This window comes from Stegodyphus dumicola, chromosome 3 (genome assembly GCF_044657685.1).
Source record: "Stegodyphus dumicola isolate Sdum_Otavi_A_Nest chromosome 3, ASM4465768v1".
Taxonomy (NCBI): Eukaryota; Metazoa; Arthropoda; class Arachnida; order Araneae; family Eresidae; genus Stegodyphus; species Stegodyphus dumicola.
In genome coordinates this window covers 115,441,380-115,469,115 of record NC_140770.1, presented here as the reverse complement: position 1 = coordinate 115,469,115, position 27,736 = coordinate 115,441,380, and the positions used below count along the sequence as shown (strand labels likewise).

The window sequence follows — 27,736 nt, the reverse complement described above, 5'->3', positions numbered from 1 at the left end:
TCCTCTCCAATTTTTTTCCCCCCTCAGGTTGCTTTATATTTAGGCAGTTCCTGCTCATACTCTTTCGGTGTAAACCCTTTACTTCAAAACGACAATAGTGATCTGTTGTCTCATAAGACACTAACAGAAATTGGTTGTTAATTAAAAGTACAAAAGACGTAAAAGTGCTTCAGAAATTTCTTTCCATTCATCATGTATTTTACTCTGATCTTCTTCTTACCGGAAAAGTATTAGCTCAGAGAATTTGTAATTAAAAAAATTCTTCGAATCTACTCTGGAATTTAAATGACTAAGACAGAACCAAAACTAATTTTCCACCAAATAATATTTGGGAAAAGATTATTAGTAATTTGCAATTTCTTTCGGATTATTTCGGATAGTTTCCCTCGACGAAGCAGCAAATAGGGAAAAATAGATCAACCGAGGGAAAATGAAGTGAGTGTTTCGAATGCTGTTGCAGGGCGTAATACTGTTTGTTGATAAACATGAATTTAGGGAGGGATTTTGCGCTGGTTGTGCGTTAAATTTGAACATTTAATATTAGTTCATCGAATAATTTTGCAATTTGTTTTGGGGTCCAAAAAAGTTGAGGTTGTTTGGTTATAAAGATATGGATCTGTATGTATTAAGAATGAATGTGTTCTTGCTGTTTAAAATTTCTTTTTGATATTGATATGTATACAATTCGGTATCTGTGTTTCTACATGAATTTCTTGTTATTAATTTTGATTTTTTTCAGGCTTACTTTTTATATCATCCTGTATTCTTCATTGCTCCGAGTATCCTTTGGGAGACCAAATATTATTATATTGGTTGCTGATGATTTGGTAAGAAATTTTTTTGCTTTGAAAAATGCTCTTTCTGTTTCAAAATGCGTATATAGTTAAATTATTTCATGTTTTAATTAAATTAATGATAATACTTTCAACATAAATCTGTGTAGCTCAATATTTGCGTCATTTTAGTGACTTCCATTTTTAACATTTACCTCTTTCTTTTATTACTTTTGCATTGTTTTCTTATAAATTTAATCATTAATTCTGAATTGCATTTGTTCCCCAGTTGAGATATTATGGAAATATTGAACAGATTACATAACAATTCTGATTTTACACAGCAGTTATTTTGATGACGTAAGTTAATATTCCTAAGTTGGCATAATAATTAATACTGATAAGATCATTTAACAACTTAGTAGAACTGATTTTATGCTAGTAGCTGATTTTATGCTAGTAGAAAATCATTATTAAAGTAACAGAACAAAAAGATTATAAAAAGTGTAAGAGACTTTTAAAATGGAAAAGTAAAAGGCACCAGTGCCTTCATTACTTGTCAACTTAATATTCAGAAACTGTCTCCTTTCCTACCATTTAATGATATAATTTGATGATAATCCATAGAGGAAAATACGTGATTAAATTTAAAGATAATAATAGAAATGTTAATACATAAATTAATATATGATTTGTTTAAATATAAGTAACATTATTAGATTTGTTCAAAATGATACAAAATATTATATGAAATTAATGCTTAACCATTTTTCACAGTAGTATTAGATCATTTTCAGTTGCAAAGAGTGAGAGATACACTTGTATATTTATTTATCTTTATTGGTGCATAATTGAATTTGTAGTATTTAAAAGTATTCTTGTTTTCAATTTTGTATGTGTGAGAGATTTGTTTGATAAAATATCATTCATAATATACAAATAAAATTTGTGTGTCACTCATATTAATATTAACATAATAGTAATAAAAATAATTTTGTTTTGGTTAAAAGTTTTCTAAAATAATGTTAAAAAATTTTCAATGTGATATTTATAAAGGGGGTGCATGGAGGTCCCCTGATCTTGAGACATAAGGTTATGTGTACTATTAAAAAAATGATTAATGATTTAGGGACCTACATGCAGATGCAACCTCATAAATTCACATCTGTAAGTATTAGTATTCATATAAGAATAGCTATATGTCCAAATGAATGAATTATTATTTTTCACCCATAGTATTTTTTCTTTTAGTACGTCATTTAATATTTGCATATAATTATCTGTGATTAAAAAGCAAAACTGTGTGCAGTAACTTAATTTAAAACATTCTTATTCATTATGCATCGGTAAGTATCACATCTTAAAATCTGCTATAAAATATAAATTTTACTTGACCTACTAAATTTTTCAATAATGAAGTATATGCATACCATGTTTGCAAAAGTCCTCACCTAGTCTTTATTTTTAAAACTGTTGTAGGCATACACATCCAATTACAAAAGATGTACAAAAAAAAAAAAAAAAAAAAGTTTTGTAAAAGTTACAAAATCTTAACTTTTTGTACATTTTTCTGATCCCTATACTCATATTTAGAAAAATGTTATACTCATTATAAAAAGATCAGTATAAGTGTGAGTTCCATACCAAAACAAACCCCATATAAACTGACCCAGCTATTTAGTTTAGAATCTTTTAAAACATGGATGTCATATTCAGGGGCTGTATACAAATTGAACAGAAGTATGTTTCCAATTATATGTAACTAAAAAAAAAATATCAGCCGAGGAAAAAATTTCTTATATGAACAGATTAAGTAATGAGCATTTTTGTGTATATTATTCTGAAAAGTATTGATCAATATAATTTTTTTCAAATAAGAGATCGTTTTCAAAGAATCTTACAAATTTCTCATTTTTTTAAACACTGACAAGCTTTAGTATTGTCATATTGCCAACTTGTAACTTTTTTTACATAAATTAAAGTATTTCTAAGTAAATGTTTTTTAGATTAGGATTCTAAAGCAATGAAGCTGCACAAGAATATCAGTAACATATATTTAATATTTTAAAATTTATAAATTATTTGAATATTTTTTCAGCATACCAGTTCTAAAAAGAATTATAAATTAAAGAACATTATACCTAGTAAACCACAGGAATATCACTGAATTTCATTTAATAAGAAAAGTCAATCTAAAATTAAATTTATTTATTAACTGCCCTCTAAAAGCAAATTGAAAATGAAATCAGAAACTGCAAATTTTGAAATTAAATATCTTGTTCATTTGTTGCTGTATGAGGGTCAAACATTTGGCGTAGCAAAAAAGTTAGTTGACAGTGTGTGGCAACTTTTCAGGAGTGGGCTATGGATAATCAGAAAGGGTAAAAATGTATTTCAGGGTGCGCCTTGGCAAAACTGGCCAGCAAGGCACAATTTCAAGGTGGCCGTTACACAAAAACCAAAATAACAAGTCAAAGAATTGCACAAACTCTGTATCCATGCACACATCGATCTATTTTCACTTAAAAAAATCAGGAAATTGCACAAACTCTGCATTGCGCACTCCCCTGACTTTGTCCGTGGACACATCGATCTATTTTCACTTTAAAAAATATCAGGAAAATGATGACATCATATAATGTTAAAACAAAGTTATCACCAAAAGTGAACAAAATTTGTAGCCAACTGAAGCTCAATAAACTGCATTTTAAATCACACAATGAATTAACATAAAAAAGGAAATGCATGTTATGACATATATGCACTACAAAAAGGAAATATCGACTTACCATATTTAGAAATTTCTGTGTCTTCAGTCTGTGGCACACAAAATTCCTTAACAGCATCAAAAGACTGTAAAATTATCTGAATTAGAATATGCATACTGCCATCACCACATAAATTTTAAAAAATAAGGGTAAAAAATATCCTCCATAGTGCTAGACTGTAGGTGGCATTTCTTGCATGAACCTCTCTTGCGACAGACCCAAAGTTTCAAAAAATTATGCAACGTCTCTTTTCCTACGGCCTAGATCTCTGTCAAGTGTAAGTCCACATACTGCTTAAACTTAGTGAACTTTTACATGCTGTGATTATGGACAAAATGGCTCTGCTCATGAACTTTATATACTGCAATAACCCATGGACACCCACCTCTTTAGCATTATTATTACAATTCATTTTAACATTGTGTTTCAGTACTAATTATAATTATCTCATTATGTTTATCTGTTTATTAATTATGTTTATCTCCTATTTTTGTTGCACCAAATCAGATGTTCAATTTATCTTGTGAATCTCAAATTGTATTCCGACTATTTTGTATTCTACTTATGCCCTACATCATTATTTTTAATACATACTGGATGCGGGGCATTCTGTGGGATTGCACGATGTACCATGATAGGCAAACTCTAGACCTTTTGGAAAGCTTCACTCTATGCAAATTCTTATAAAACTTGCAATCCTCCCCATTTTATTTATTTATTTATTTATTTTTGTTAAAGAGTTAGTATGGGAAGGCATTACCAGTTGACCTATGGTACATTGCTGGTGTCCTCCATACTTTTACCTTTACCTCTTGCGACAGACCCCTCTAAAGCCATCTGAATGATATTTACGTCTAACCATATGCATTTCCTAGGTATAAACAAGACAGTTATCATGACTATTAAGTAAACCTTCATTTACACACCAGTCAATTAATGCTGTTTCCCCCCTTTTCTTCCAAATTGTACAGAAACTTTAAATGAATCTCATAACATACAACCATTTTACAGTGTACAGCACAAAATAAGCAACACACTTCCTAACTGACATCCAACGCAGAAATAAGCTCTTACAAATATTTTCCCATCAGTCAAATTCATCGCAATCACATCATAATAGGGTTTCTGTAACATTCATGCACTCAGGTTACCATAGAGAAACAACAATTTGGTGATAATCGAAAGGCCACCCTAAAAGATAGAAAGTACAAAAGAAATTAAGGTACTTTTCTGTTTTGCAGCCGCAAATCTCGCCAAGCAGACTTTATTGGCGACAACATACAGTATACAAATAAAAAATGTTAACAAATGTTAGTTCTAAGAATTTTTTATTTTGAAGGCATAAACATTTTAATATCATTTAAAATTATTGTAAAAAAGCCAATTAATAAAGACAATTTGTAAAAAGATATTAATTTAAGAATTTACTATGCTTTCATAGTTCAACATCCTGATCCGCCTTTTCATATCATGTGACCCCAAGTCTCACGTAAACTTCAAAAATCTCTCTCAGTAATTATCTACATTAATTTCAAGTTGAATCTTAATTTGGAATACAAGTTTAAATGCAAGAATTATTTCAATTCGTATGAATAGCTTACTCAGAAATTATGTAAATGTGCGGCGCTTTACTTCGCTAGTGCATTTTCATTAGAATTGATGAATTTAACCCTTGACTTTCTATATTTTCGCCTTCGGATGAGCGGTGTGATTGCGTCCTAATTGACTTAATTACTGCAAATGGCCTTAGGGCATAAAATTTAACTATCTGGTAAAACTTCTATGTAATTGCATGCCAGTATTGAAAGAAACAGTCGATCTGATAAAAAATGGCTGCGAATTGTTTTGAAAATGAGGCATAAAAGGTTACCAGCAAAGATATTACATTTGGCATCAGTTGTAACCATTATTGGCGACTTTAACGCTTGTGCCGGCAAAACGGAAAAGTACCAAAATTGATAGATTTATCTAGCAATAAATTTTCAAAACAGTTCATTAATTTTTTTACAAGTTTTATAATTTATACTTCTTCAGTGGTAAAATTAAGTATAGTTTAATTGTGAATCAAATTTTCTTTTCTTATACATCTAATCTATCTGCTCATTATTAATCTTTAGGGCTGGAATGATCTTAGCTTCCATGGCTCATCACAGATTCCAACTCCAAATTTAGATTACTTGGCAAATAATGGTATTATATTAAACAATTATTATGTGTGCCCTATATGTTCTCCTTCAAGAAGTGCACTAATGACTGGTTTCTATCCAATACATACAGGTATGCATAAAATATGTTTTTTTTTAATTTTCTAGTTAATTATTTTGTGTAAAAGGAAAATATTGTATTTTGGGTTCTAATGCATTATCCATAAACCCTTAACAAGAATTACTAGACAAAGTGCTTTGGTACCAAAGTAGGCAAGCCAGAATTTTACAAATCTGTATTTATTTGGCAACCCACTTAATGGTTGCACACACATCATGCCAGCATGTAATACCACCATCTATCTTGGTGGTGGTTATGATAATGCACATGGTTTGGAAATTCAAGGGTCACATTTGTGGTTTCTACTAATTGTGATTAATGTATGGAGTTTTTCCTTGTAAGGAGTCATAATGTATGTGTGAAGTTTGCCTGTTAATGACAAAGCAAGTGTTGCATTTCTTCAAAATGGCATTTTGCCTAGTAGTAGAAGATGTAGGAATGGGCATTTTCAAGTTAATCTGTACAGTTCTCTAATTTTTGTTTTGGTACTTTCATGTTATTTGCCCAGCTCTGCTACAAAGTTGCCAGTCGTTGGCAACTGTTTTTTCACTAACTTAAAGCATGAAAAACGGTAACAATTTTAAAAAAAAATGATGGCACACTGAAAATTACATAAAACACCTATGAATTAACGAAATTTAAAACTAAAAACATAATAATGAAATTGTGAAAATTACACAAAACAAACATCCATAATGAAACACTGAAAATTTTATAAAACAATAAAAATTAACTAAATTAAAAATGCAAAAACATCCACATTAAAACAATTAACTTTCATTCATGGTCCATGTGTACAATGACCTGTTTTAGCTTAAAAAAATCAGAGAAATGCTGTATTTTCTGCATTGCAGAGTAAACAGGCATTGTTCTCTTGGGTACACATTGACCTGTTTTAATTAAAAAAAAAAAAATCAGAGAATTGGAGAATTCTTGGCATCACACAGTAATTTGGCACTGCTCTCCATGTACACATAAACTTGTTTTAACTTTGAAAAAAAAAAAAAAAAATCGAAAAACAGTTGCTTTTATTCGAAAAAATTTTTTTTTGACATTCTTCTTTTTCCATACTTGACACAGATACTTTTAGCAGATAATTCCATTAATCAATAATTAGTTGTATATGGAGACATATAAAGACAATACGAATGGAAGAATGGCAAAATTATGAGATGTGTATTCTTTAGATCGGCAATAAATAAAGTGAACAGGTTTCATAAACAGTATTCCACCACTCTCAAACCAATTTCCTACTAACACTGGAATATTTTGCTGGCTTTCTTTCATGGTACAGTTTCATACAATTTCAGTGGCGAATTTGAAAACATCACCCATTGTGTGCTGGCACAATGCACATGGATCATTAGTGTACATTGCCAGATAAAATACATTTCGTTATGTAAATTGCTTACTTTGGCGACATAGTGCTTTGTCTGGTGATTCTTCTCACACTATGTGTATAATGCAAAAGTACCTTTTTCAGTTAACACAGATTGATATGGACATGGAGAGCAGTGCTCTGCAATGCTGAGACTTCCACTAGTTTCTAAGATTTTGTAAAGTTAAAACAGAACACTGTGCACAGTGCAGAAGACTACAAAAAAGAAAAGTGTTTTATAATGGATGTTTCTTGCATTTTTAATTGCAGCCTTTTACACATTAGAATACATTGAAATAAATTTAAGTAATGAATCTGTGTTGTTTTTGCATACCAGAAGTATGCAATGTGTTAAAAATAAATAATAATTATCTTATAGATTGAAATAAAACATGTATTTTGTCATGCCTTATAAATTTATTTTAAACATGGATAAATTCATATAATGTTAAAAAAGGCTGAAATGTCAATTTAATAAGCATGTTATATCTTAAATATTTGAAATTTTTCAAGTGTCTTAAAAATTTATATTCCATTTCTCTATTCTTAAATCCAGCAGTTCTAATAATTCTACAAATTAATGTTGTGGTAGTTAAATAATTAGTAGGTTTGATTAGTATCTTAAGATCTGATGTTGCTGCTAAATATAATGTGTAGAAAAAAATTAAACTATTTTTGTGTGGGAGGAGAGAGGATTGAAGAAACAAAGTTGTTAGCAATTTATATTGGTGCTAAAAGAGTTCATTGAAAATGTAAATATTTTAATTTAATATAATTTTCCCCATTTCTCTACCTCTCACAATTATTTTATTAAAAAGAGGAGGAAGAGAGAAAGAAAAATATATTTTAACATTACATTTTTTTAAAATTAAAAAATGAGCTATTAAAGACAGTTTAAAATTAAAAATATTTTATGACTAAAAATTTTTCATATAACTGCCTTTCATGGTATCATTTTAGGACTGCAACATGGTGTCATTTCTTCTTCTCATCCATGGGGTTTGCCATTAAACAAGATTATAATGCCACAGTGGTTTAAGACTGTAGGGTATAAAACACATGCTATTGGAAAGGTCAGTTTTTGGCACTTGATTGCATGTCAAAAATTGCATCAGAAATCACTTATCATATAAGAATAATTTTTAAAGTATATTTGAAATATTATTTTAAAGTCGTTTAAGCATAAAATAATTAGATGCCTAAATTCTCATTAAGCATAAGTTTAAGCATAAAATGATTAGATGAGAATAGTTTACTGCATTTTATAGCCTTGTAGCATTTCAGTTTCACAGGATTGTAATAAATTTATAATATTACAACTGTGGGGAATTTACTGTAACAATATTGTACCTTGCTAAGAATTTGAATAGTATTTTTAAGAAAAGTATTTTATCCCTTCGAATTTAAGCTATGCTTTTTTTTGAAACCTTTAAAATATAAATTTGGAGTGTTGCTTGAATTCAAAGTGAATATTTTAGCATCTTATGTCTGTGAATTTTCATTGATCTTGTATTTCATTGATATGTCTAAAGAAATTATTAATATTAAAAAAATAAATAGCTGATATTTATATTAGTACCTCTTTAAGTGAATAAAAATATTTCTTGTTTTTTAATTCTTATTATAAAATAATATTTTTTTATTGTTTTCCTGTACCTTTCCCAGATTTCCAGTTTTAAAGCCCTGCTGCGGCTTAAATTTGAACATAGTTAGAAGTAATGTGGTAATAGTTACAAATCATATTACAAGTTGTTTAAATTAGAAATATAATTGTAATTACATTATACCTTACTAAGAATCTGCAGTAGCACTTCTCTCAATAAGGTATTATTAATCAGTCTCATTATTAATTAATTAGGCATTAAGCAATCATATTAATGAATCATAATTAATATGATTAATTAATTATACTATAAGTTACATAATGTAAGTTAGAAATGTTAATGTTAAAATTAGAAATACTGCAAGTTAGAGATATAAGCTAGCCAAGAATCTGTGATAGTATTTTCAAATAAGGTGTTAGTGAAAAATCATGTGACAAATTACTCAATTTAAATTATAAATGTTACTTATTCATCTTAATAGGTGATTCCATCTGAACATTGCTTTGAATTGTATGAAATAATTGTTTCCATACACTTTGTTTATTTTAAAATTGAGGAAACTCATCTTTGAAACATACTCTCTGAATTTTTTACCCTCGGAAAACAAAAGCCTTATTGTATCAAAATTTACAATGCGTTTTTGGAAAACTAAATCCATCTAAAGCAGAATTTGGTACTGCTCTGTTATCAGGACCGGGTTCAGAAATGTAATTTATATGTGCATGTATATATGTAAGTACAAATGTATATGTGTATACAAATACACATATATTGCTATAAAATTATCTAGCTGTAAATCTATTTAAACTGCATTAAGCAGTTGTAGTATTATAGCAAAAGAATTTCAATTGTATATTACCATTACAAAGTCAAAATATTCTAATTATTTTACGAGCTAAGTATTTTTCTCTGTAATGATTCAAAAAATTTCTTGAAAATTAGTATTTTATACTATATTTTTCAAAGAAATATAATGAAAATCAGTAAAGTATTGTTTGAATTGTATGATGTCATACTTGTTTTATTTTTTAATATCTTAAATGCTATAAAATTTAATTATATCTGTTTTCATTCTTAAATTAAGCAATAATTATGTGCAATAATTAAAAATTCATAGTTCTTCATTCATAAGCAGGATTAAGTGATATTAAGGATTGCATATTAGGTGCATATTGATGCACTGTTTAATGATTTTTAAGTAAATTATCTAAAATAAAATTTTAAACATAAATTATTTAAACATTTTATGTTTAAAAAATAATGTATTATCAGTTTTAACTTAGAATTTCTCTTTCTGTGTGTTTTGGTATTGGCAATCAAAAAATTTAATTTGGATTCAGAGTGTGTTTTCTCTTTTGTATAAAATTCATGCAAAGAATTAAAATAATTTACTTTAAAAAGTAGATTTTAGTTTGAATTTTATATAGAATGCTGGAAATATTATGTGTAATTTTTGAAGATTGATGAGAAGACCCTTAAAAAGCTTCTAGTGATGGTTAATTTTTGCCCTTTAATACTTATTTTCTTATTTATATGGACATATGTTCACAGAATTTGATAACAAAAAATATTAAGTATTAATATTTTAAGTATTTTCAAAAATATTTCCTCCTCAATTCTTAATTTTAGGGATTCTTTTTAAGAAAGTATCATTATCATATGTGAAACATCTTGCCACCAATTTCTGTGTCAGATATCATATTTACATATCTAGTCACATTTCTGAGTATACAGTATCTTCTTTGCCAGTATTGACAGCCCATAAATTAAAAATAGTACAGCAGCCCATAAATTAGAATTTGTAGTAGTAATAATAATGAAAGAAATAAGAAGTTTATAATTTTCAAAATGCATACCAAGTGAAAACATGTTATGACAGTTACAAAACAGTAGTTCAGACACTATCAGTGCTGTCTTCTCATAGTAGTTGCAACCATGAATACTTGCATTGTTTCAGACTAATCCTTCCAGACGGAGGTAGGAATGGAAATTTTCTTTCCAAAACTTTTCTAATGTTCTCTAGTTACAAATTATTCTCTAAATGAGTAGTACTTTTCTTAGCTCTTGTCATCCTGTATCTGGCTAGCTGTATGGGTATAACTATGTATGGGTATAAATATGGGCCATTTTATGATCAGAGTACTTAGATCATTTTTGTTCTGTACTGAATTTACCCTGTATTTTGATCTATCATTGTCCCTGTTTTCATTCTGTGCATTATTGCAGCTTTCATATTTAGAAGGTTAAGTTAGGTTGTTAAAATACTGAAAACCATTCGAAGGCTATCTGCCTAAAAGAAGGGATGCCTTTGTAGAAGACTTTTCTAAAGAAACTGGCTCATATTCATGTTATTTATGGATAAAATGTTACTTATGCATTATTCTATTGACCATGAAAGTTGGCTAGAGATCCTGCCAAACTTCCATCCAAAAGATTCCATCCAAAATCCAAAAGATTCTTGCAGAAATCTGAAAGAGCTGGCTACTTTTTATTTAATAAACAATCAGTATTCAACCTGCTTCACTTTTGTGCTTTGCAGAAAGGCTTCTAAAAATTCTACCATTTTGTTAGGCCCGCTCATAATTTAACCTGATGCTCTATTTAGAATGCTATGAATACAAACCTTCCGCAAGTAATTGCTCTAATCTATTACTGTTTTATCAGCCATATTCAGATGACCATATTGAGTCCATTAATACCATCCTTTCCCTGATGGTAATATTCCGTAATTTTGAAAATAATCCACTGCTTGCCATTCTGTAGAAAGCAGGTCCCAAATTTTGATTTTGTTTCCCCCAAAATGCAAGGAAAAATACAAGTATAATAGTTAATTTATATCCTTGTGGGAAGGAAAAAAAGTGGCTTATCAAGAATCAGTTAGAGTTGCATCAGACTAAGGGGCATATATTATGGGTGTGTTTGATAAATATGACATGATTGTCATATTTATCCATTGTTGGCCTAAATTGAACTGCTTGGAAACTGTTTTACAGTCAATAGGTAAGTACTAGAAAAAGTATAAAAACCCCATAAGCCATTTGATGAGACTTGAACCTGGATCAAACTACCAGTATTCAACAATTTTACTGTCGAGTGGTTGTTGGACCTTTTTTTTTTACACTACAATAATTATCATAGAGTGTGAAAGGATACTTGAATATTAACTGGTATCTATCTGCCAATACTTTGCCAAGAATATTTTACTCTACTGCAAATCTTGCAGCTATTGGAAGCTGGTTCAGAACTATATTAAAAAGTTGAAATTTACTTCTTTTTCCTTTTTATTATGTTTAAGGGAGCTAAAGGAAAGTAGTGTAGGTGCTTCTCCCTTTTAACATCAGCTTTAAGCTATTTGAATAAAATACATTTCTGGATCGCATCATTTTTGTCGTATCCCTTTTGTCATGGAAAGTTACAGGGGCAATATTTGATTGTCTCATATTAATTTTGATTTTATTTTGCAATGCATATTTATTATATTTGCAAGGAAATGAAACAGAAACAATCTGCTATTTCTAGACAGAAGACATTTTGCGAGAAAGCAGTGAAAATTCCTACTATTACGCAGTGAAATTGTACATGAGAGAATATGTATGATGGAAATGTATTTGTAATACTGACAATATGTTAGAATAGCAACTAAAAAATTGGTTTAAAAGAAGTAATTTTTCTTCATATTTAGCAAAACTGACATGGAGACAGAAATAAACTGCAGAGCATAACAATCTATTTGATTTGATTTTGAATGCAATTGCTAATGGTACTTGGGGAAAATAGAAAAAAAAAAAAAAAAAAAATGGGCCATTTAATACCTGTACTCAAAAGAGTAGTGATGCAGTTAGCACTTCTAAGTTTACAGAAAGTCTTTTGTTTTTAAAGGGAAAATTCTGAATATGACTAAAATAGAAGGGGTTATAACTGCCAAGTTACATGGAAAGAATCCTCAAGCTGTGTTATGATATGCAAAGGAAAAATGAGCATTTAGGATACCATGACTCGCTGTCTATGGACATGGTTGTTGGACCTTTTTTTTTTTACATTACAATAATTATCATAGAGTGTGAAAGGATACTTGAATATTAACTGGTATCTGCCAATACTTTGCCAAGAATATTTTACTCTACTCCAAATCTTGCAGCTATTGGAAGCTGTTTCAGAACTATGTTAAAAATTTCAGAACTATATTAAAAAAAAGAACTGAATTTTTCTCAGTATCTTTTGAGGGTTAGGCAAACATCAGAATTTTTGTACTTTTTCACATGTAGCAGCAAAGTATACTCTATATTTTGCATTACTTTATTTGACATTATGGTATAGTATGTGATGAATAGTATATTATACTTTATTATTCCTTATTGAATATTGACAATGTTTTGCTGCTAAAATTTATCATTTAAATTTACCGTATTAATGTAAATTTCATGAATATTACATTTTTATATAGCATTTGCATTATTTGTCTATGGACGTGTAATATATCAATCTTTTTTACTTAATGAAACACAAAGGAAATAATTCACTTAGCTGTAAAAACTAATGTGGTCCTTCTTGAAGGGAGCAAGAATTTTCTCAATTTCAATGAAGCGATTTGTTTACACAGAAAGAATTTCTTCTTCTTTTACACTTAGCTAAAGAAACAGGGACATTATCTGAATTACCTGACATTCAGCAAAAGATCAATCAGAATTTCATCAGCTCAAAAAGAAAAATGTTTTTCAAACAACTGCCATCACACTTTTAACAACATCGTTTTCAAAATATTAATCTAAAATAAAAATGTTGTACACTATATCAAATAATATTATTGCACATAAGCAATTACTTAACAGGTTGTAAAATATTGAAGAATAAGAAAACAAAAATTGGTACTTTTCCTTTTCTCCGGCACAAATCTCGCCAAGCAGCCTTTACTAGCGACAACATACAGTATACACATAAAAAATGTTAACAAATGTTAGTTCTAAGAATTTTTAATTTTGAACGCATAAACATTTTAATATCGTTTAAAATTTTGTAAAAAGCCAATAAATAAAGACAATAAATTTGTAAAATAACATTAGTTTAAGAATTTACTATGCTTTCATAGTTCAACATCCTAATTCGCCGGTTCGTATCACGTCACCCCAAGTGATCTCATCTCACGTAAACTACGCTACAAAATTCTAATTCTCACAGTAATTATCTACATTAATTTCAAGTTAAATCTTAATTTGGAATACAAGTTTGAATGCAAGAATTACTTCAATTCGTAGGAATAGCTTGTGTAAAACCGCAGTGCTTTATTTCGCTAGTGCATTCTCATTAGAATGGATGAATTTAACCCTTGACTTTGCTTTTCTATATTTTTGCTTTCGGGTGAGCAGTTTGATAACATCTTAATTAACTTAATTATCGCGAGTGGCCTTAGGACATAAAAATTTAACTATCTGGTAAAAATTCTATGTAATTGTATGCCAGGATTGAAAGAAACAATCAATCTGATAAGAAATGGCTGCAGCTTGTTTTGAAAATGAGGCGTAAAAGGTTACCAGCAAGGATATTTCGTTTGGCATCAGTTGTACCATTATTGGCGACTTTATCGCCTGCGCCGGCAAAACGGAAAAGTACCGAAAAATTATTATGACATATTTTACTATACAGCACAAGAACTGAATTTTTCTCAGTATCTTTTGAGGGTTAGGCAAACATCAGAATTTTTATACTTTTTTCACATGTAGCAGCAAAGTATATTCTATATTTTGCATTACTTTATTTGACATTATGGTATAGTATGTGATGAATAGTATATTATACTTTATTATTCCTTATTGAATATTGACAATGTTTTGCTGCTCAAATTTATCATTTAAATTTACTGTATTAATGTAAATTTCATGAATATTACATTTTTATATAGCATTTGCATTATTTGTAGTTTCACATATCAGTAATAAATTTTGCTCGCATGTACATTACCTGCATACTGGGAACACTGGTTTACAATTTCTGATCTTACTTCATGTTGTTACTTGTGTATAGAAAATCAAATTTTGAGTCAGTTTATAACCTTTTGCAATTGGTATATTTATTTTAAACAGTATATTAGAATCAGTTATTAAAATGTATTATGTTAATGAAAATGCAGTTTCATAGATTGTGCAAGTTTCAGAACATTTTAATATTTTTTTTTTATCTTAGAGATGCTTTTTAAAAAAAATCAGTTATTTTTGTTTTTGTTTTGTTGTTGTTATAGTTTGTGCAACTGCATATAAAAATTATCACATAATGAGAATTTAAAAATTTTTTATTTAATTATAAATTATGCAAGAGAAGTAGTTACTTTTAATTGACAAATAGTACTTAGAATATTAAAAAATAAGTATTATCATGTGTATATATTCAAAATATTTTTCAATTGTCAGTGATGTTTCTGAATTTAATGATGTGTGTTTCATGATTGGTTTCAGTGGTTTTTCTGTTATGAAATGTTTGCTGTATTACAGTGAATGACTTTAAAAAAAGAAGTTTTCAAATTTATAGTATCAGTTATGAATGTCTATAGATTCATATAAAAATGGAAATGTTCATTATTATTTAAATAAATTTCTTAGTCCTTGTTTTTTTTCTTTCAGTTTCTTGCTTTATTTACTGATTTTTATGTAAATACAATGACTGAATCATTTTGCACTGTCCACTTCCTTAAGATACCACTTCTGTAAATGGTCAATATTTTTCTGAATATATGCAGATTATAGGTATCAAATATGACCTATCTAAGATTATCAATTTCACAGAAAACCAGAATCATCTGAAATCGTGCAGTCGTCTTAGAAAAAATTCACTATTTATCTCCTCCCATAACTTTCTTAATTATGTCTTGCATAAATTTCTTGTTTACCAGAGCCTATTCTTAAGATAACTGTTCTTTTCATAAGATTTTTTACATTGTAAAAGTAGGTACTTTATTAATATTATGCCCCTATTTTTTAAATGCCAGGTTAGCACTAAAATTGTCACCATACTCATGTTTTCTCCTCTCTCTTTCAAAAGGCGTTGTGACGATCTTCTAGTTTGATGGAACGTCCGTTTTAAATTAAAGGACTTCCTGTTATCAAGAGAACTAATTTTCAGGTGATTAACAATGGAAGTACGTTAAAGACACCCCCTTGTGCGGTTTCCTTGCAAACTATCACCCAGTGTCCGCTAAATAACCAGAAAATAATTTCACAGAGGGAACTCGTAAGGAGGACCCCCCTGTACAGTTTCCTTGCAAATTTAGCGTAAGGCAAGAAAGAGGTTTTTATGTGAAATTTATGCTTAGAGAGAGGCTGTAGGTATGTTGTGCCAAGCAACTGTTCAGAGCCGCCTAAAGCGGAAGTTTTGTATGCTATGTCTGTACTGTAATGATGTTTTATTTGTATTTAGTCCAGAAGTTTTGTTAAGTCTTAAAATAAATATTTAAAAGACCTCTGGTCTGATTATTCTTCCATCTTGGATGTACTTACATTAAAGCATCTTTCTTGGAAATGCTTCCTCACTTCTTGGTAACTCAAACATTTTAAATATCTTTTTTGGAAAAAAGAGAATATGTAACACATTGAATATTCAGAGCTTTTTTTTTGATGACAAAAGAATTATGAATGATCATTAACTGTCAGCAATTATATGAAAAAAGAATGTTATATGAATATTATTGTATATTATATATACGTATAATTATTTATATGAAAAATAACACTTGATTTATTTTGAGATCTTTTTGTCACAAGGAAAATGTTAACAACTGTCATTAGGACTGCTCGCAATTTTAAAGATGGTTTGCATTACCGATTTACCGATAATTTTGGCACCGTTTACAAAATGGGGGCCATAATAATAAGAAAGTACCAAAAATACTATTAAATTTCGGAGCATGCTATTAAATAATCTGTTTATTGCTTTTTTAATTAAAAATGTATATTCTGATAGACTTGCAAATTTTGTATCTAAGTATTTGCAACTGAAATGAAAAATCACTTTTGCACAGAATTTTGTTTTCTGTATTTTAAATTCATGCAAATTTTGAATTATGACAGTTGACAGTTCTAAAAAGTCAAAATTGTGCTTTGCGTTAAAACCTATACTATATTAAACAATTATTTTCTGTTTTATTTTATGGTAATTTAAATATTAATAATTGCATTTCTGACTATTTGATTGTTCCCAGTTTTACATGTATTGATGTCTGCACTCAATATAATTAAAAAATCAGTTACAGTATTCAAATAATGCGCATGCATTTTTTAAAAAATATAAATTTTTTAAAAAATAAATAAAATAATGTACACTAAAATTAACTAAACATAAAATGTAAACTAAACTTCTAGTTTGAGAATGGTTTTTCTAATTCGGTAGATTTAGCTAAAAAACTAAGCCTTATGTTACTGCTTCAGCTTATTGTACTGCTTATTTTTCTGATGCATGCATTATTATTAATGATGTTTTAGATTTTTTAAAATTGAAACATACTATTGTTTTCAGTAATTATTTTTCTTATTACAGAAATGTCGTCTAATATATTGCTTTTTAGAATAAGTAATTTTAGGTGATAAAATTTAAGTCTTCAGTGAATTTTGCACTACATTTAAAAATGTACTCTATTATGATACAAACAAGTAAACACTGTACCTTTAATTTTATAGATGATGGTAAACTACCAATTTTCATTTAAGATCACAATGTGATAATAAAAAAATATTAAAATTGTAAAAAAAAAAAAAAAAAAAAAAAAAAAAAGTGAAGTGGGGGGAGAAAAAAAAACTTTTTAATTAAAAATTTATTTTATTTACAAATTTTAATTTTTATCTATCATCTTTATTTCAGTTTGTTTACTTCGTATCCTACCTGCTATTTCTTATTCTGTTATCTTAATCCTATTATTTCTGTTAATTGCTTACAGGATTACAACATGATGTTATTTATGTTGATCAGCCTTGGGGTTTACCTTTGAGTAAAATTCTTTTGCCCCAGTATTTGAGGAAGTTAGGCTATTCCACACATGCTGTTGGAAAGGTAACTTATAAGCTAAATGTTCTTAACTTATCATAGTCTTTTATATTTTGAAATCACACTTTTTTAAAATTTTATTCATAATTTTCTTACCTACCTTTAAATTTTTAAGTACCCTGAAACTTCTTTTTAACTAAATGTTACAGCTCAAAATTTTAGTTGATCTCTAAAGAAACTTAATATTTAAAAAAAAAAAAAATCTTTTCAGACTGTTTGTGATGTACTTCTGCTTATCGCTTCTTAAAAATATATTATTCATAATTATTTATTTTTATGCCATGGAAATAATTACATGACATTTTTATAAGCTGGAAAAACCACTGAAGTCTGATTTCCTAGAAGCATGAGCGCAATTTTCTCGTATATTTGCAATATATATATATAATTAAAATTTTCATAAAAATCCAGAAAACTCCAGGAAGTGAGTGATTGAACTGTAATTACTTTTCAGTGGCACTTGGGTTTTTTTCGTAAAGAGTACACTCCAACATTCCGTGGCTTCGACTCTCACTATGGGTATTGGGGTGGAAAAGAAGATTATTTTGATCATACACAACAGATGGTGGGTATAAAAGTTGTAAGGAAAACAACAGATTTTATTGTGTTTCATAAGCATTTTCTTTTATGATAGTTATGTTGTAACTTTTATATTTAAAGAAAATTTTATTCTTGGAATACCAAAAGTTGGAAAAATAGATTGTTATTAAATTAACAAAAATTTTACAATGTAGCTGATTTATTTATTAAATCACATATTCATAGCTTAGTTTTATAAAAATAATTTATTACAAATAAAAGATATTGTTTGTTATTGTATAGTGATGTCCGGAATCATAAATAAGGTACATTAAAAAAGAATTATACCATTTGGATCACTGGAAGGATAGAAGTTATTTGTATCATCAAATAGACGCATGAGTTTTATCAAAACTATAATGAACTAGTTTTGTTCATATTATATAAAGTTTTATCAAAATTATAATGAACTAATTTTGTTCATATTATATAAAAAATTAGTTATTATATGTATTATTATAGGGTGAAATGTGGGGTCTTGATTTTCATCACAACATGAAGTCTGTGACTGATGCTCTAGGAAAATATTCTACAGCTTTATTTACCAATCATACCGTGCATATTATAAAGCATCATAATAGTTCAAAAGTAAGTATTAATAAAATGAACAAGATTGGTAAAATAACATGCTGAACAAATATTAATGTAGAAGTCAAACAAAAAAAATCAGCAATATATTTGCAATTTTTACAGGGCTAGTTTTCATGGTTTTACCGAACTATCATTTTAAACTGCTAAAGTGCAAATGAACGAGAAAGATATAGTGATAAGATAAGATAAGAATGGATGGACAGGATAAAGCTACCGGCACCATCCATTGATGAAGCAAGAAAACTAACACATAATTTCCCTAAAGGTTGAAGGTAAAGATGGATTGGAATTATGATCGTTAACTAGAACACAAATAGTTTTTTGAATGTGAAGCGCCTACAAGGAATCCAATTCACCAATGGAAGATGCTTTTTGAATAATTTTGGGTAAAAAAAAAAAAAGTGTGATTTTCGGACCAATAATGCTGGGCAACAGAGGACTTCTGTGTTTCTTGTTTTCTAACATATGCCTCATGTTCCCTAATGTGAAATTTTAATGCTCTATCAGTTTGACCAATGTAAGTTTAATCACACTGGCAAGAAATACCCCAGGAATTCATATCTGGAAGGCGAGTAAGTATGGAACTCGGAATTTTATTGATTCTCTTATCACTTATGTTTAGTGTTATTAAATTATGTTTTAGTTTTCTTGTGTCATGAATAGATGGTGCCAGTAGCTTAACTCTAGCTAAACATTCAAGTTCTGTAATTGCATAATTTTTTTCGTAATCTTTTAAAGCTCTAGAATGGTAGGAAACTAAATGTTATGGGTGTGATATATTACATAGCGTATTCGGAAACTAAGTACCGTTTCATTCTAGCGCCGTCGCAGCGCTGTGGTAGGCGTCCCGCGCATGCGCACTAGTCTTTCTTGTTCACTGACTTTCAATTGTCGCCATTTTGGCTGCTCTATGTTGTGTTTTCAGTTTGCTGTGCACATTGAAAATGTTTAAGACAATTAGTTCTCCCGCTGACTGTGAGATTCGTGCCGTGATTAAATTTTTGAACGCGAGGAATGTTAAACCGGCCGAAATTTATCGTCAAGTGACAGAAGTTTATGGTGAATATGCGATAAGTGATGGAATGGTGAGAAAGTGGGTAGGAATGTTTAATGCAGGTCGAACAAATGTCCACGCCGAGGCTCGGAGTGGTCTTCTGTTGTCACCGATGATTTGGTAAGGAAAGTTGATGAAGCAATTCATGAGAACAGACGCTTCACAGTGACAACTCTTTCAGAGGCATTTCCACAAATTTTGCGTACTGTTTTGTTCGAAATTGTGTCTGACCACTTGAATTATCGCAAACTGTGTTCCCGATGGGTTCCAAAAATGCTCACTGATGTTCACAAAACAAAGCGACTTGGTAGTGCCCTGACATTTCTCATGCGGTACAGTGATGAGGGAGAAAACTTTTTAAACCAAATTGTGACACGTGATGAAACTTGGGTGTGTCATTTCACACCAGAATCGAAACAGCAATCGATGGAGTGGAGACACACTCATTCTCCGAAAAAACAAAAGTTCAAAGTGACAATGTCATCACAAAAAATCATGTGCACTGTCTTCTGGGATAGGAAAGGCATTTTGCTTACTGAATTTCTTCCCAGAGGCGAAACCATTAATGCGGCACGATATTGTGAGACTTTAACAAAACTAAGGCATGCCATTCAAAACAAACGAAGAGGAATGCTCAGTGAAGGAATTGTGTTGCTCCATGACAATGCTCGGCCCCATACTGCTGGTGTCACTCAATCGTTAATTCGACAGTTTCATTGGGAGCAGTTCGATCATCCGCCGCACAGCCTGGACTTGGCGCCGTCCGACTATTACTTGTTCCTGCACATGAAGCGCGAGCTTGGTGGCAAGCGCTTTGGATCTGACGATGACACGAAAAATGCTGTGGAGTCTGGGTTATCGAAACTGGCGGGAAGTTTCTTTGACGATGGTATACAAAAACTGGTCACCTGCTATGACAAGTGTTTGATCATTGGCGGAAACTATGTTGAAAAATAGTTTAAGATATGTATTTTCATGTAAAAATAAAATTAGATTCGAAAAAATTGTTTTACTATTTTTTTTCCAAAACAGTACTTAGTTTCCAAATACGTCTCGTACTTTCATCTGGCTGCTTCAAAACAGCTCCCACAGCAATCTGTGATGCATCAACAAAAACATTACAAGGTTTATTTGGATCATACAATTGTAAGACTGGTTTTGAAATAAGAATATTTTTCAGTTGGTCAAAAGCAGTTTGACATTGATCATCCCAATGCCATGGTACATCTTTTTTCAATAATTTATTTAGAGGAGATCTTAATTTAGCATAATTAGGTATGAATCTATGATAAACATTTACACTGCCTAACACTCTTTGTAGTTCTTTTACATTACTTGGATTTTTCAAATTTTTAGTACTTTCAATATTTTGGTTATCTGGGGTAACTTTACCCTTTCTAATTTCATAACCTAGAAAATTGATTTTATCTTTGGCAAAGACACATTTACTCTGGTTCAATTTAATACCTTCTTGAATAAATATTTCAAATAATTCATTCAAATGCTTTAGATGTTGTTCTTTGGAAGAAGAGTAAACAATTATGTCATCAAAATAACTACAAGCAAATTGGATTTTATTTTTATTGAGGATGCGTTTAATAACTCTGTTAAAGATAGCCGGTGCATTTTTGAAGCCAAAAGGGCGTCTTAGCCATTCATACAGTCCAAAATTTGTAATAAAAGCCAATTTTTCGGTGTCATCAGGGTGAATAGGAATGTGCCAAAACCCTGATCTTAGATCTATTGTAGAAAAAACATTTGCATTACTTAATTTGTCTAATAAAAAGTCTATCCGGGGCAGAGGATGAGCATCAGTCTTTGCTAAAGCATTCAACTTACGATAATTAATACACATTCTGATTTTTTTGCCCTCATTGCGTTTTAATACTAAAGTTACTGGGGATGCATAAGGACTACTACTTTCCTTAATAATTCCATTTTTTAATAATTGATCAATTTGTCGTCTAATTTCTTCTTCTTCCTTAGGGTAAGTTCGATAAGGTCTTAATGTGACTGGCAAATCAGAAGTCAAGTTAATTCGTTGTGGTTCAGTTAATTTTACCTACATCATATTTATTTTTGGAAAACACATTCTTATATTTATTTAATAGTTTAATTAATTCAGGGTTTTCTTCCTCCATACTCTCTGAATCTGTTGTTATTTCACTATTTTGTTTTTTCACATCACTTTTTTGAATTTTTAGTTTTACATTACTTTCATTATTTACATTAACTCTTGTTACCTTAGACATCTTATCATCATTAAACTTCATAATGTTAGACTTATTACCTTCATTAACTATTATACCTTTAGACACATTATTTTCATTAGATATATTACTTTTATCAACACTTATTACCTCAGAGATATTACTTCTAGGTTTTGCCTTAACTGATGGCATTACATTACTGTTTTTTTTTTTAAGTACTTGATCAAGTTGTACATGCAAAGAAACTCTGTTATTTACATTCACATAATTTGAAATGTTTTCATTTCTTTGAGTTACCACTAAATTACTACAATCAATTTTTAATTCAAATAATTTACATTCATTTAAACCCAAAACATAATCTAAATTAGTATAACACTAACAAGTTAATTAGTTTAATAATATTTCCAATTTTCATTTGTAATCTACACATTTTATCAATAGAAACATTTTCTTTAGTTTGCCTAATTTTATACCTTTTACCTTTTGAATTTTTAACTGTAAATTGTTTGCAGATTTTTCTGAGATGATAAACAATGTCGCGCCAGTGTCCACCACACAGTCGACTGATCTGCCATGGGATAAAAATCCCTTAATTCTTAGTTGTCAAATTCCCAAAGAATCAGACCCCGATTTTTTGTTTTCCACATTAGAATTAGTTTCAGTTTCGTTGTTCTCATTTCGGAATGGGCAGATTTGAGCCCAGTGATAACAATTTGGTATCCCTTTTTTGGTACATATTCTACCGTCAGGGCTATACCGTCAAAATTACTATTAGTATGGTGACTTAATACTTTCTTTCCATTGTTGATATTTCTGTTAGATTTATTTCCAATTTGTTGAAAACTATGAGGTTTGTAATTAGATGCATTGGGTCGATTATCAACAAACTGATGATTATTATTTCAGAAATTAGCTTGTCTGAATTGTTGATTATTCCTATCTCTGTTATAATTTTGTGAATTTTCATCGTTAAATTCATGAATTTGTCAAAGTTTGTGGGCTTGTTCTAGCCAAGTTATAGGATGAGCGGGACTTTGAACAATCATCAAAGACTTTAAGTTCTTTCGCAAACCATCTGTCAAACCTTCCAAAATAATTGATTTATCCAAATTAAGCCACTTAACCACTTCAATTTTCTTTCGAAAGTAATTTGTGATGTCTTCTCTGGCGTTATATTTTAAATTAGCGAAGTCGCCGAAAGTATTTAAGGTGGGATCGATAAAGTTTTCTTTTAATATTTGTTCAAATTCTGAGTAAGTTTTTAGCTCATGGCAATTTTTAATATAGAGCCAGAGGTCTTTTCCCTTAATGTAACGAGAAATATTTTGAAGTTTCCAATTTTCGTCCTTATTTTGGCAGACTTTGTTAAAATAACCTAATCAAGAAATTATGTCACTGTCCTTAGAATCTTCAAATGGAATAATGTTTAAATCTATTGTATCTTGATTCAGGTTCAGTGAATCGTCAAGATTAACGGGTTCCTGATTTGTCGACATTGTAACTGAAAACTTTAAAATTTTCTTGAGAACAAAAATGTGCACTTTTCTCAAAATATTTTTAGAATAGTTAAAATATTTTTTTTAAACCAAAAACTCTTCAGAGTATTATCAACACTTCATAGAATAATAGACTTAAATAAAAATTTTGCATTCTCAAATTTTATGGTTATTACTACACATTTCAGGATAATATCAAATCTTACTTAGAATACTATTAATTAGAATAAGACTTGAAATTTAAATAAACTTGTAATTACTTTAACATAATATATTTAAAACAAACTATTGTTGTAGCAACTTAGTTCACACACTGAGAAAAAATAATTTCTTAAAATATGTTCTTACTGGGCTGTTGAGTACACTTTTTAATCCTGCTCTTTTGTGTGCTGTTAAAAAAAAACACAGCATAAAAAATTGAAATTCTTCAGCTTTTTCCAGCAGACCATATCCAAATCATGCGGTTCTAACTATGAGACGCGCTCAAAATTCGAAGACAAAGCTGTATCACAATTCACAATTCTTCATTTGTAAAAAACAGACACAACTTGCACTTAAGTTCTTTCTCTTCCATTGGAATTATTTTCCTTTTGGGTACACCTATCCTGCCGACTCCTTGTGATGTACCAGCTTTAGTCGTAGCTTAAATCATCAGACGATAAGTTTTAAAAAAACAGGATCCATTTATTATTATTCAGGAGAAATAGCAGTTACAAAATCAGATATCCAGAGTAAATAAAAAGAATTACTAATAACTTTTTGTATGAAGTTTACTGCATCGTCACATTTAAGAAAAAAGCCCCGATTTTCTTTTGTGAGTCCTTTTATAGCCTCTGGAAAGGCGGAGCTTCTAAGAAATAACGTCAGCCTCGTCAGCCAATCCAGTTCACTTTAAATATTTCCAGAACATTCTATAACTGTGCGTGTAGAAAAGGCGGGAAAAACAACTTGACTACTGAGCTGTGGATTTAATTCCACGTACTTTCAAATAAGAGACCATCGCCATTAAAAAATGAAAAGAACATACAGTTAGAATTTTAATTGTATTCTTGACTATGGAATTTTATTATTACAATATATATATATTATTACTCTGATGCAACATGGCTTATCCACCAAGAGGAGGGATGCCTTGTGGAGGAGTTTTATGGGAAACTGGCTTGTATCTACATTTCAGATGGGGAAAACCATGAAAATGCACATGCAGCTAGCCCATTTGCTGGGATTCAAACCCTGAACTGAACTACAAAAGAGTTGGCTGCATAAATGTTTTCTCTCCCCTCCCCATGTATAACATGAATATGATCCTGTATACCTCAGAAACGTTTTCATGAAGATGGCTACCCTCTTTGATCACATAATCGTTGTGTGTTTTGTCATAATCAACTAAATGATCAAGCAAATTGTCTGGTAGTTATATATTTTTTAATTCTTACTTTTGTATGTTAAAAGATTTGAAAGGAACAAACAATAGTTTTCAGTTATAGCATAACCTGTTTCATATTTATTACAATAATTAATGTGATATTTGTAATGATCACAATGTTAAAATTAGTTAGTCTTTAATAAACACATTTTTCTACTGTGTTTATCAATTTGTATAATGCATTGTAATCTTTTTTCCCTTTCTTTTTTTTAACCATATTAAAATATTGACCAGTTGCTAGTACAATATTATTATCAAGAATAATTTCATAAATCTGTTTTGTAAATTTTACATATATCACTTAATAGATGTCTATTGGTATAATAATCTGTTAACAAGTATATGTTATTGTAATTATAAATTTTGTTCTGCTATGTTTTTGGAAATTGCTGAATAGTGATTTAGACTTACTTGAATAATATAATAGGTGCAGTTTCTTTCTATATATAAAGATGCTGTAAAATTTTGAATATTTATGATAGGAAGATGAAAGTTTTTTTTTCTAAATAAATAAATCAAAATTCTATAAATTATCTTATAGTTTTATTGCTAAAGTTGTTTTAAAATTACATGCTACAAATATTTTTTATCAGTTGCTAGTAACATACCATATATCTTTTTGATTATAACAATAATACTCCTGTTTAAATAAGTAATTTGGAAAAATCACTTATTCTGATGTAACAGCTCTAAGTCACATTTTATTTTTAGTGTCACTTATATGGAAGGGACAAGCTTTAAAATGTCTTAAAATTGAAGAAATATGGTATTAGTCAGCTTAAAATTTAATAGCATATATATTGTTTGTTTCTAGTTCCTGATATATAGCTTAGTCAGTCGTATTATATATGTCTTTGAAATCTTTACATCATGATGTATATTTGACTGTTGAAAATTTATTTTTTTAGCCTCTTTTTTTATATGTCGCATACCAGGCTGTTCATAGTGCCAATTCTTATGCAACTCTTCAGGCACCAGAAAATTACATCAAACGTTTCCCCAATATAAAGGACAAAAACAGAAAAATTTTTGCTGGTATGTAACTTTGAAGTCTCTTTCTGTATACTTTATGTACCTCTCTTTACCTTCACCTCCTTGCCATGACCTATATCCACATACAGTGAAATTTTTTTAAGACAAACCTACATGGTTCCAGATGTTTTTGATCTTCTACTGAGGTTATGGTTTTAGAGAAGGTAACTGTCAGTGACGGTGCTTATTGATTTGAAGTATAGATTTGCCTTATTCAGGATATTTAGAATTGTTTAAGAAAAATACTGAAGTTCTCTAAATCCATTTATCAAAACATTTTTTTATAGAACTTATGAAAATAAGTAGCAGATAATGTCAGAAGAAAAGAAAATTGAGGTGAAAATTTATTTGATGCTCAGTGTTTCAGAATATTATAAGTGAATGTGTTCCACCCCACAGTTCCACATGATCTTGATTTTTTGTGGAGATGCCTGTTTTAAAGAAATAATATTCAATACTAGTATTTATTTATGTTCTTAGATATACTGGCCCCATTCAAACATTTCGAAGGTTCGTTGTATTTTTAAATGCAAGAAATGGATCTTACATATGAATGAAAAAGAAATGTAAAAATCATACATTATTTATTTTGTTTAGTAATTTCTAAAGTGCTTGTTAAATTATTCATTCACTAAAGTGTATTACTTGAGTTTGATTTAATAACTTCCTTTTCTACCATATTAAAATATTGTAAAATAGTTTAAACTTTATAGAGTATAGTAACAATCAAAAAATCTATCAGACTTTGAACTTCCTTTGTATTAAATCACAGCAGCATCTTAAATCTTGTTTCTAAATATAATGCTTTAATTTGTATTTTGCTTCATCTGAAGTCATTGATATATCTTAATGAATGTTTAATCACTTAGCAAAATTTTAAAAAGTTGTATGCATGTTAGCACTCAACTGAACTGACATATTTTGAAATCATCATCATCATAGGCAAATATTTTCCAAGCCTTTGTACATTTTCCAAGAGGTCTTTCCATCATGCGTGGATGGCTTTAGAAAGGGTTGGGATGGCATATGTATGAATTTAAAGGAGTCAGGTTTGTGACTAGCTGTCATTAGTTATGTCTTCAAGCTGTCAACTTCCTTGGCGACAGCAGCATCAACTCTATCATCAATTTGTTCTTTGACATCAGAAACTCTTTCTTCAGTCCCTTGCTTGACAGAAATTTTTTATCCAGTTTTTTCTATTCTGCTTTCTATAGCATCAAATTTGTTTTCTATTAGGGCAGTAACTTCTCTTTTTGATTCCTCTTAGCCGGTTTCAATCTTTCTTTGAGAAGACTTGATGACCCTTCCATATTTTTTCAACCTGATCTCTTCTTGGCCCTTTTCAGCTGTACTTTAACAATTCCACCTCCTCTTTAACAAAATCTTTGTTTGATTTCATCTCTTCTTTAATGGACTTGATAGACCCTTTATCTGTTCTTGGAATGCAGTAAAGGTTGTCACCACCAAATGTCTTAGTCGCTCCTTCATTGTTCTTGCCACCACTATTCAGCCCCACTTCTGACACCAAAAATT

At 29.7% G+C, this 27,736-nt stretch overlaps 1 protein-coding gene across 8 annotated transcripts in view; it reads left to right on the top strand.

The window, feature by feature from the left end:
* Positions 1–432: 432 nt before the first annotated feature.
* The window catches only part of LOC118198770 (arylsulfatase B-like), a 53,718-nt gene continuing 26,414 nt past the window's right edge, over positions 433–27,736 (top strand). For 2 of the 8 annotated variants that reach the window (XM_035370540.2, XM_035370536.2), the window contains exons 1-7: positions 433–618; positions 740–827; positions 5,659–5,818; positions 17,706–17,818; positions 18,267–18,377; positions 18,854–18,979; positions 26,080–26,206. In XM_035370540.2, the coding sequence (XP_035226431.1) occupies positions 611–618; positions 740–827; positions 5,659–5,818; positions 17,706–17,818; positions 18,267–18,377; positions 18,854–18,979; positions 26,080–26,206 (733 nt within the window). In that variant the 5' untranslated portion in view covers positions 433–610. Of the gene's footprint in view, positions 619–739; positions 828–5,658; positions 5,819–8,144; positions 8,258–17,705; positions 17,819–18,266; positions 18,378–18,853; positions 18,980–26,079; positions 26,207–27,736 lie in introns of all 8 variants that reach the window. The other 6 variants (XM_035370535.2, XM_035370534.2, XM_035370533.2 and 3 more) reach the window with 6 other exon arrangements.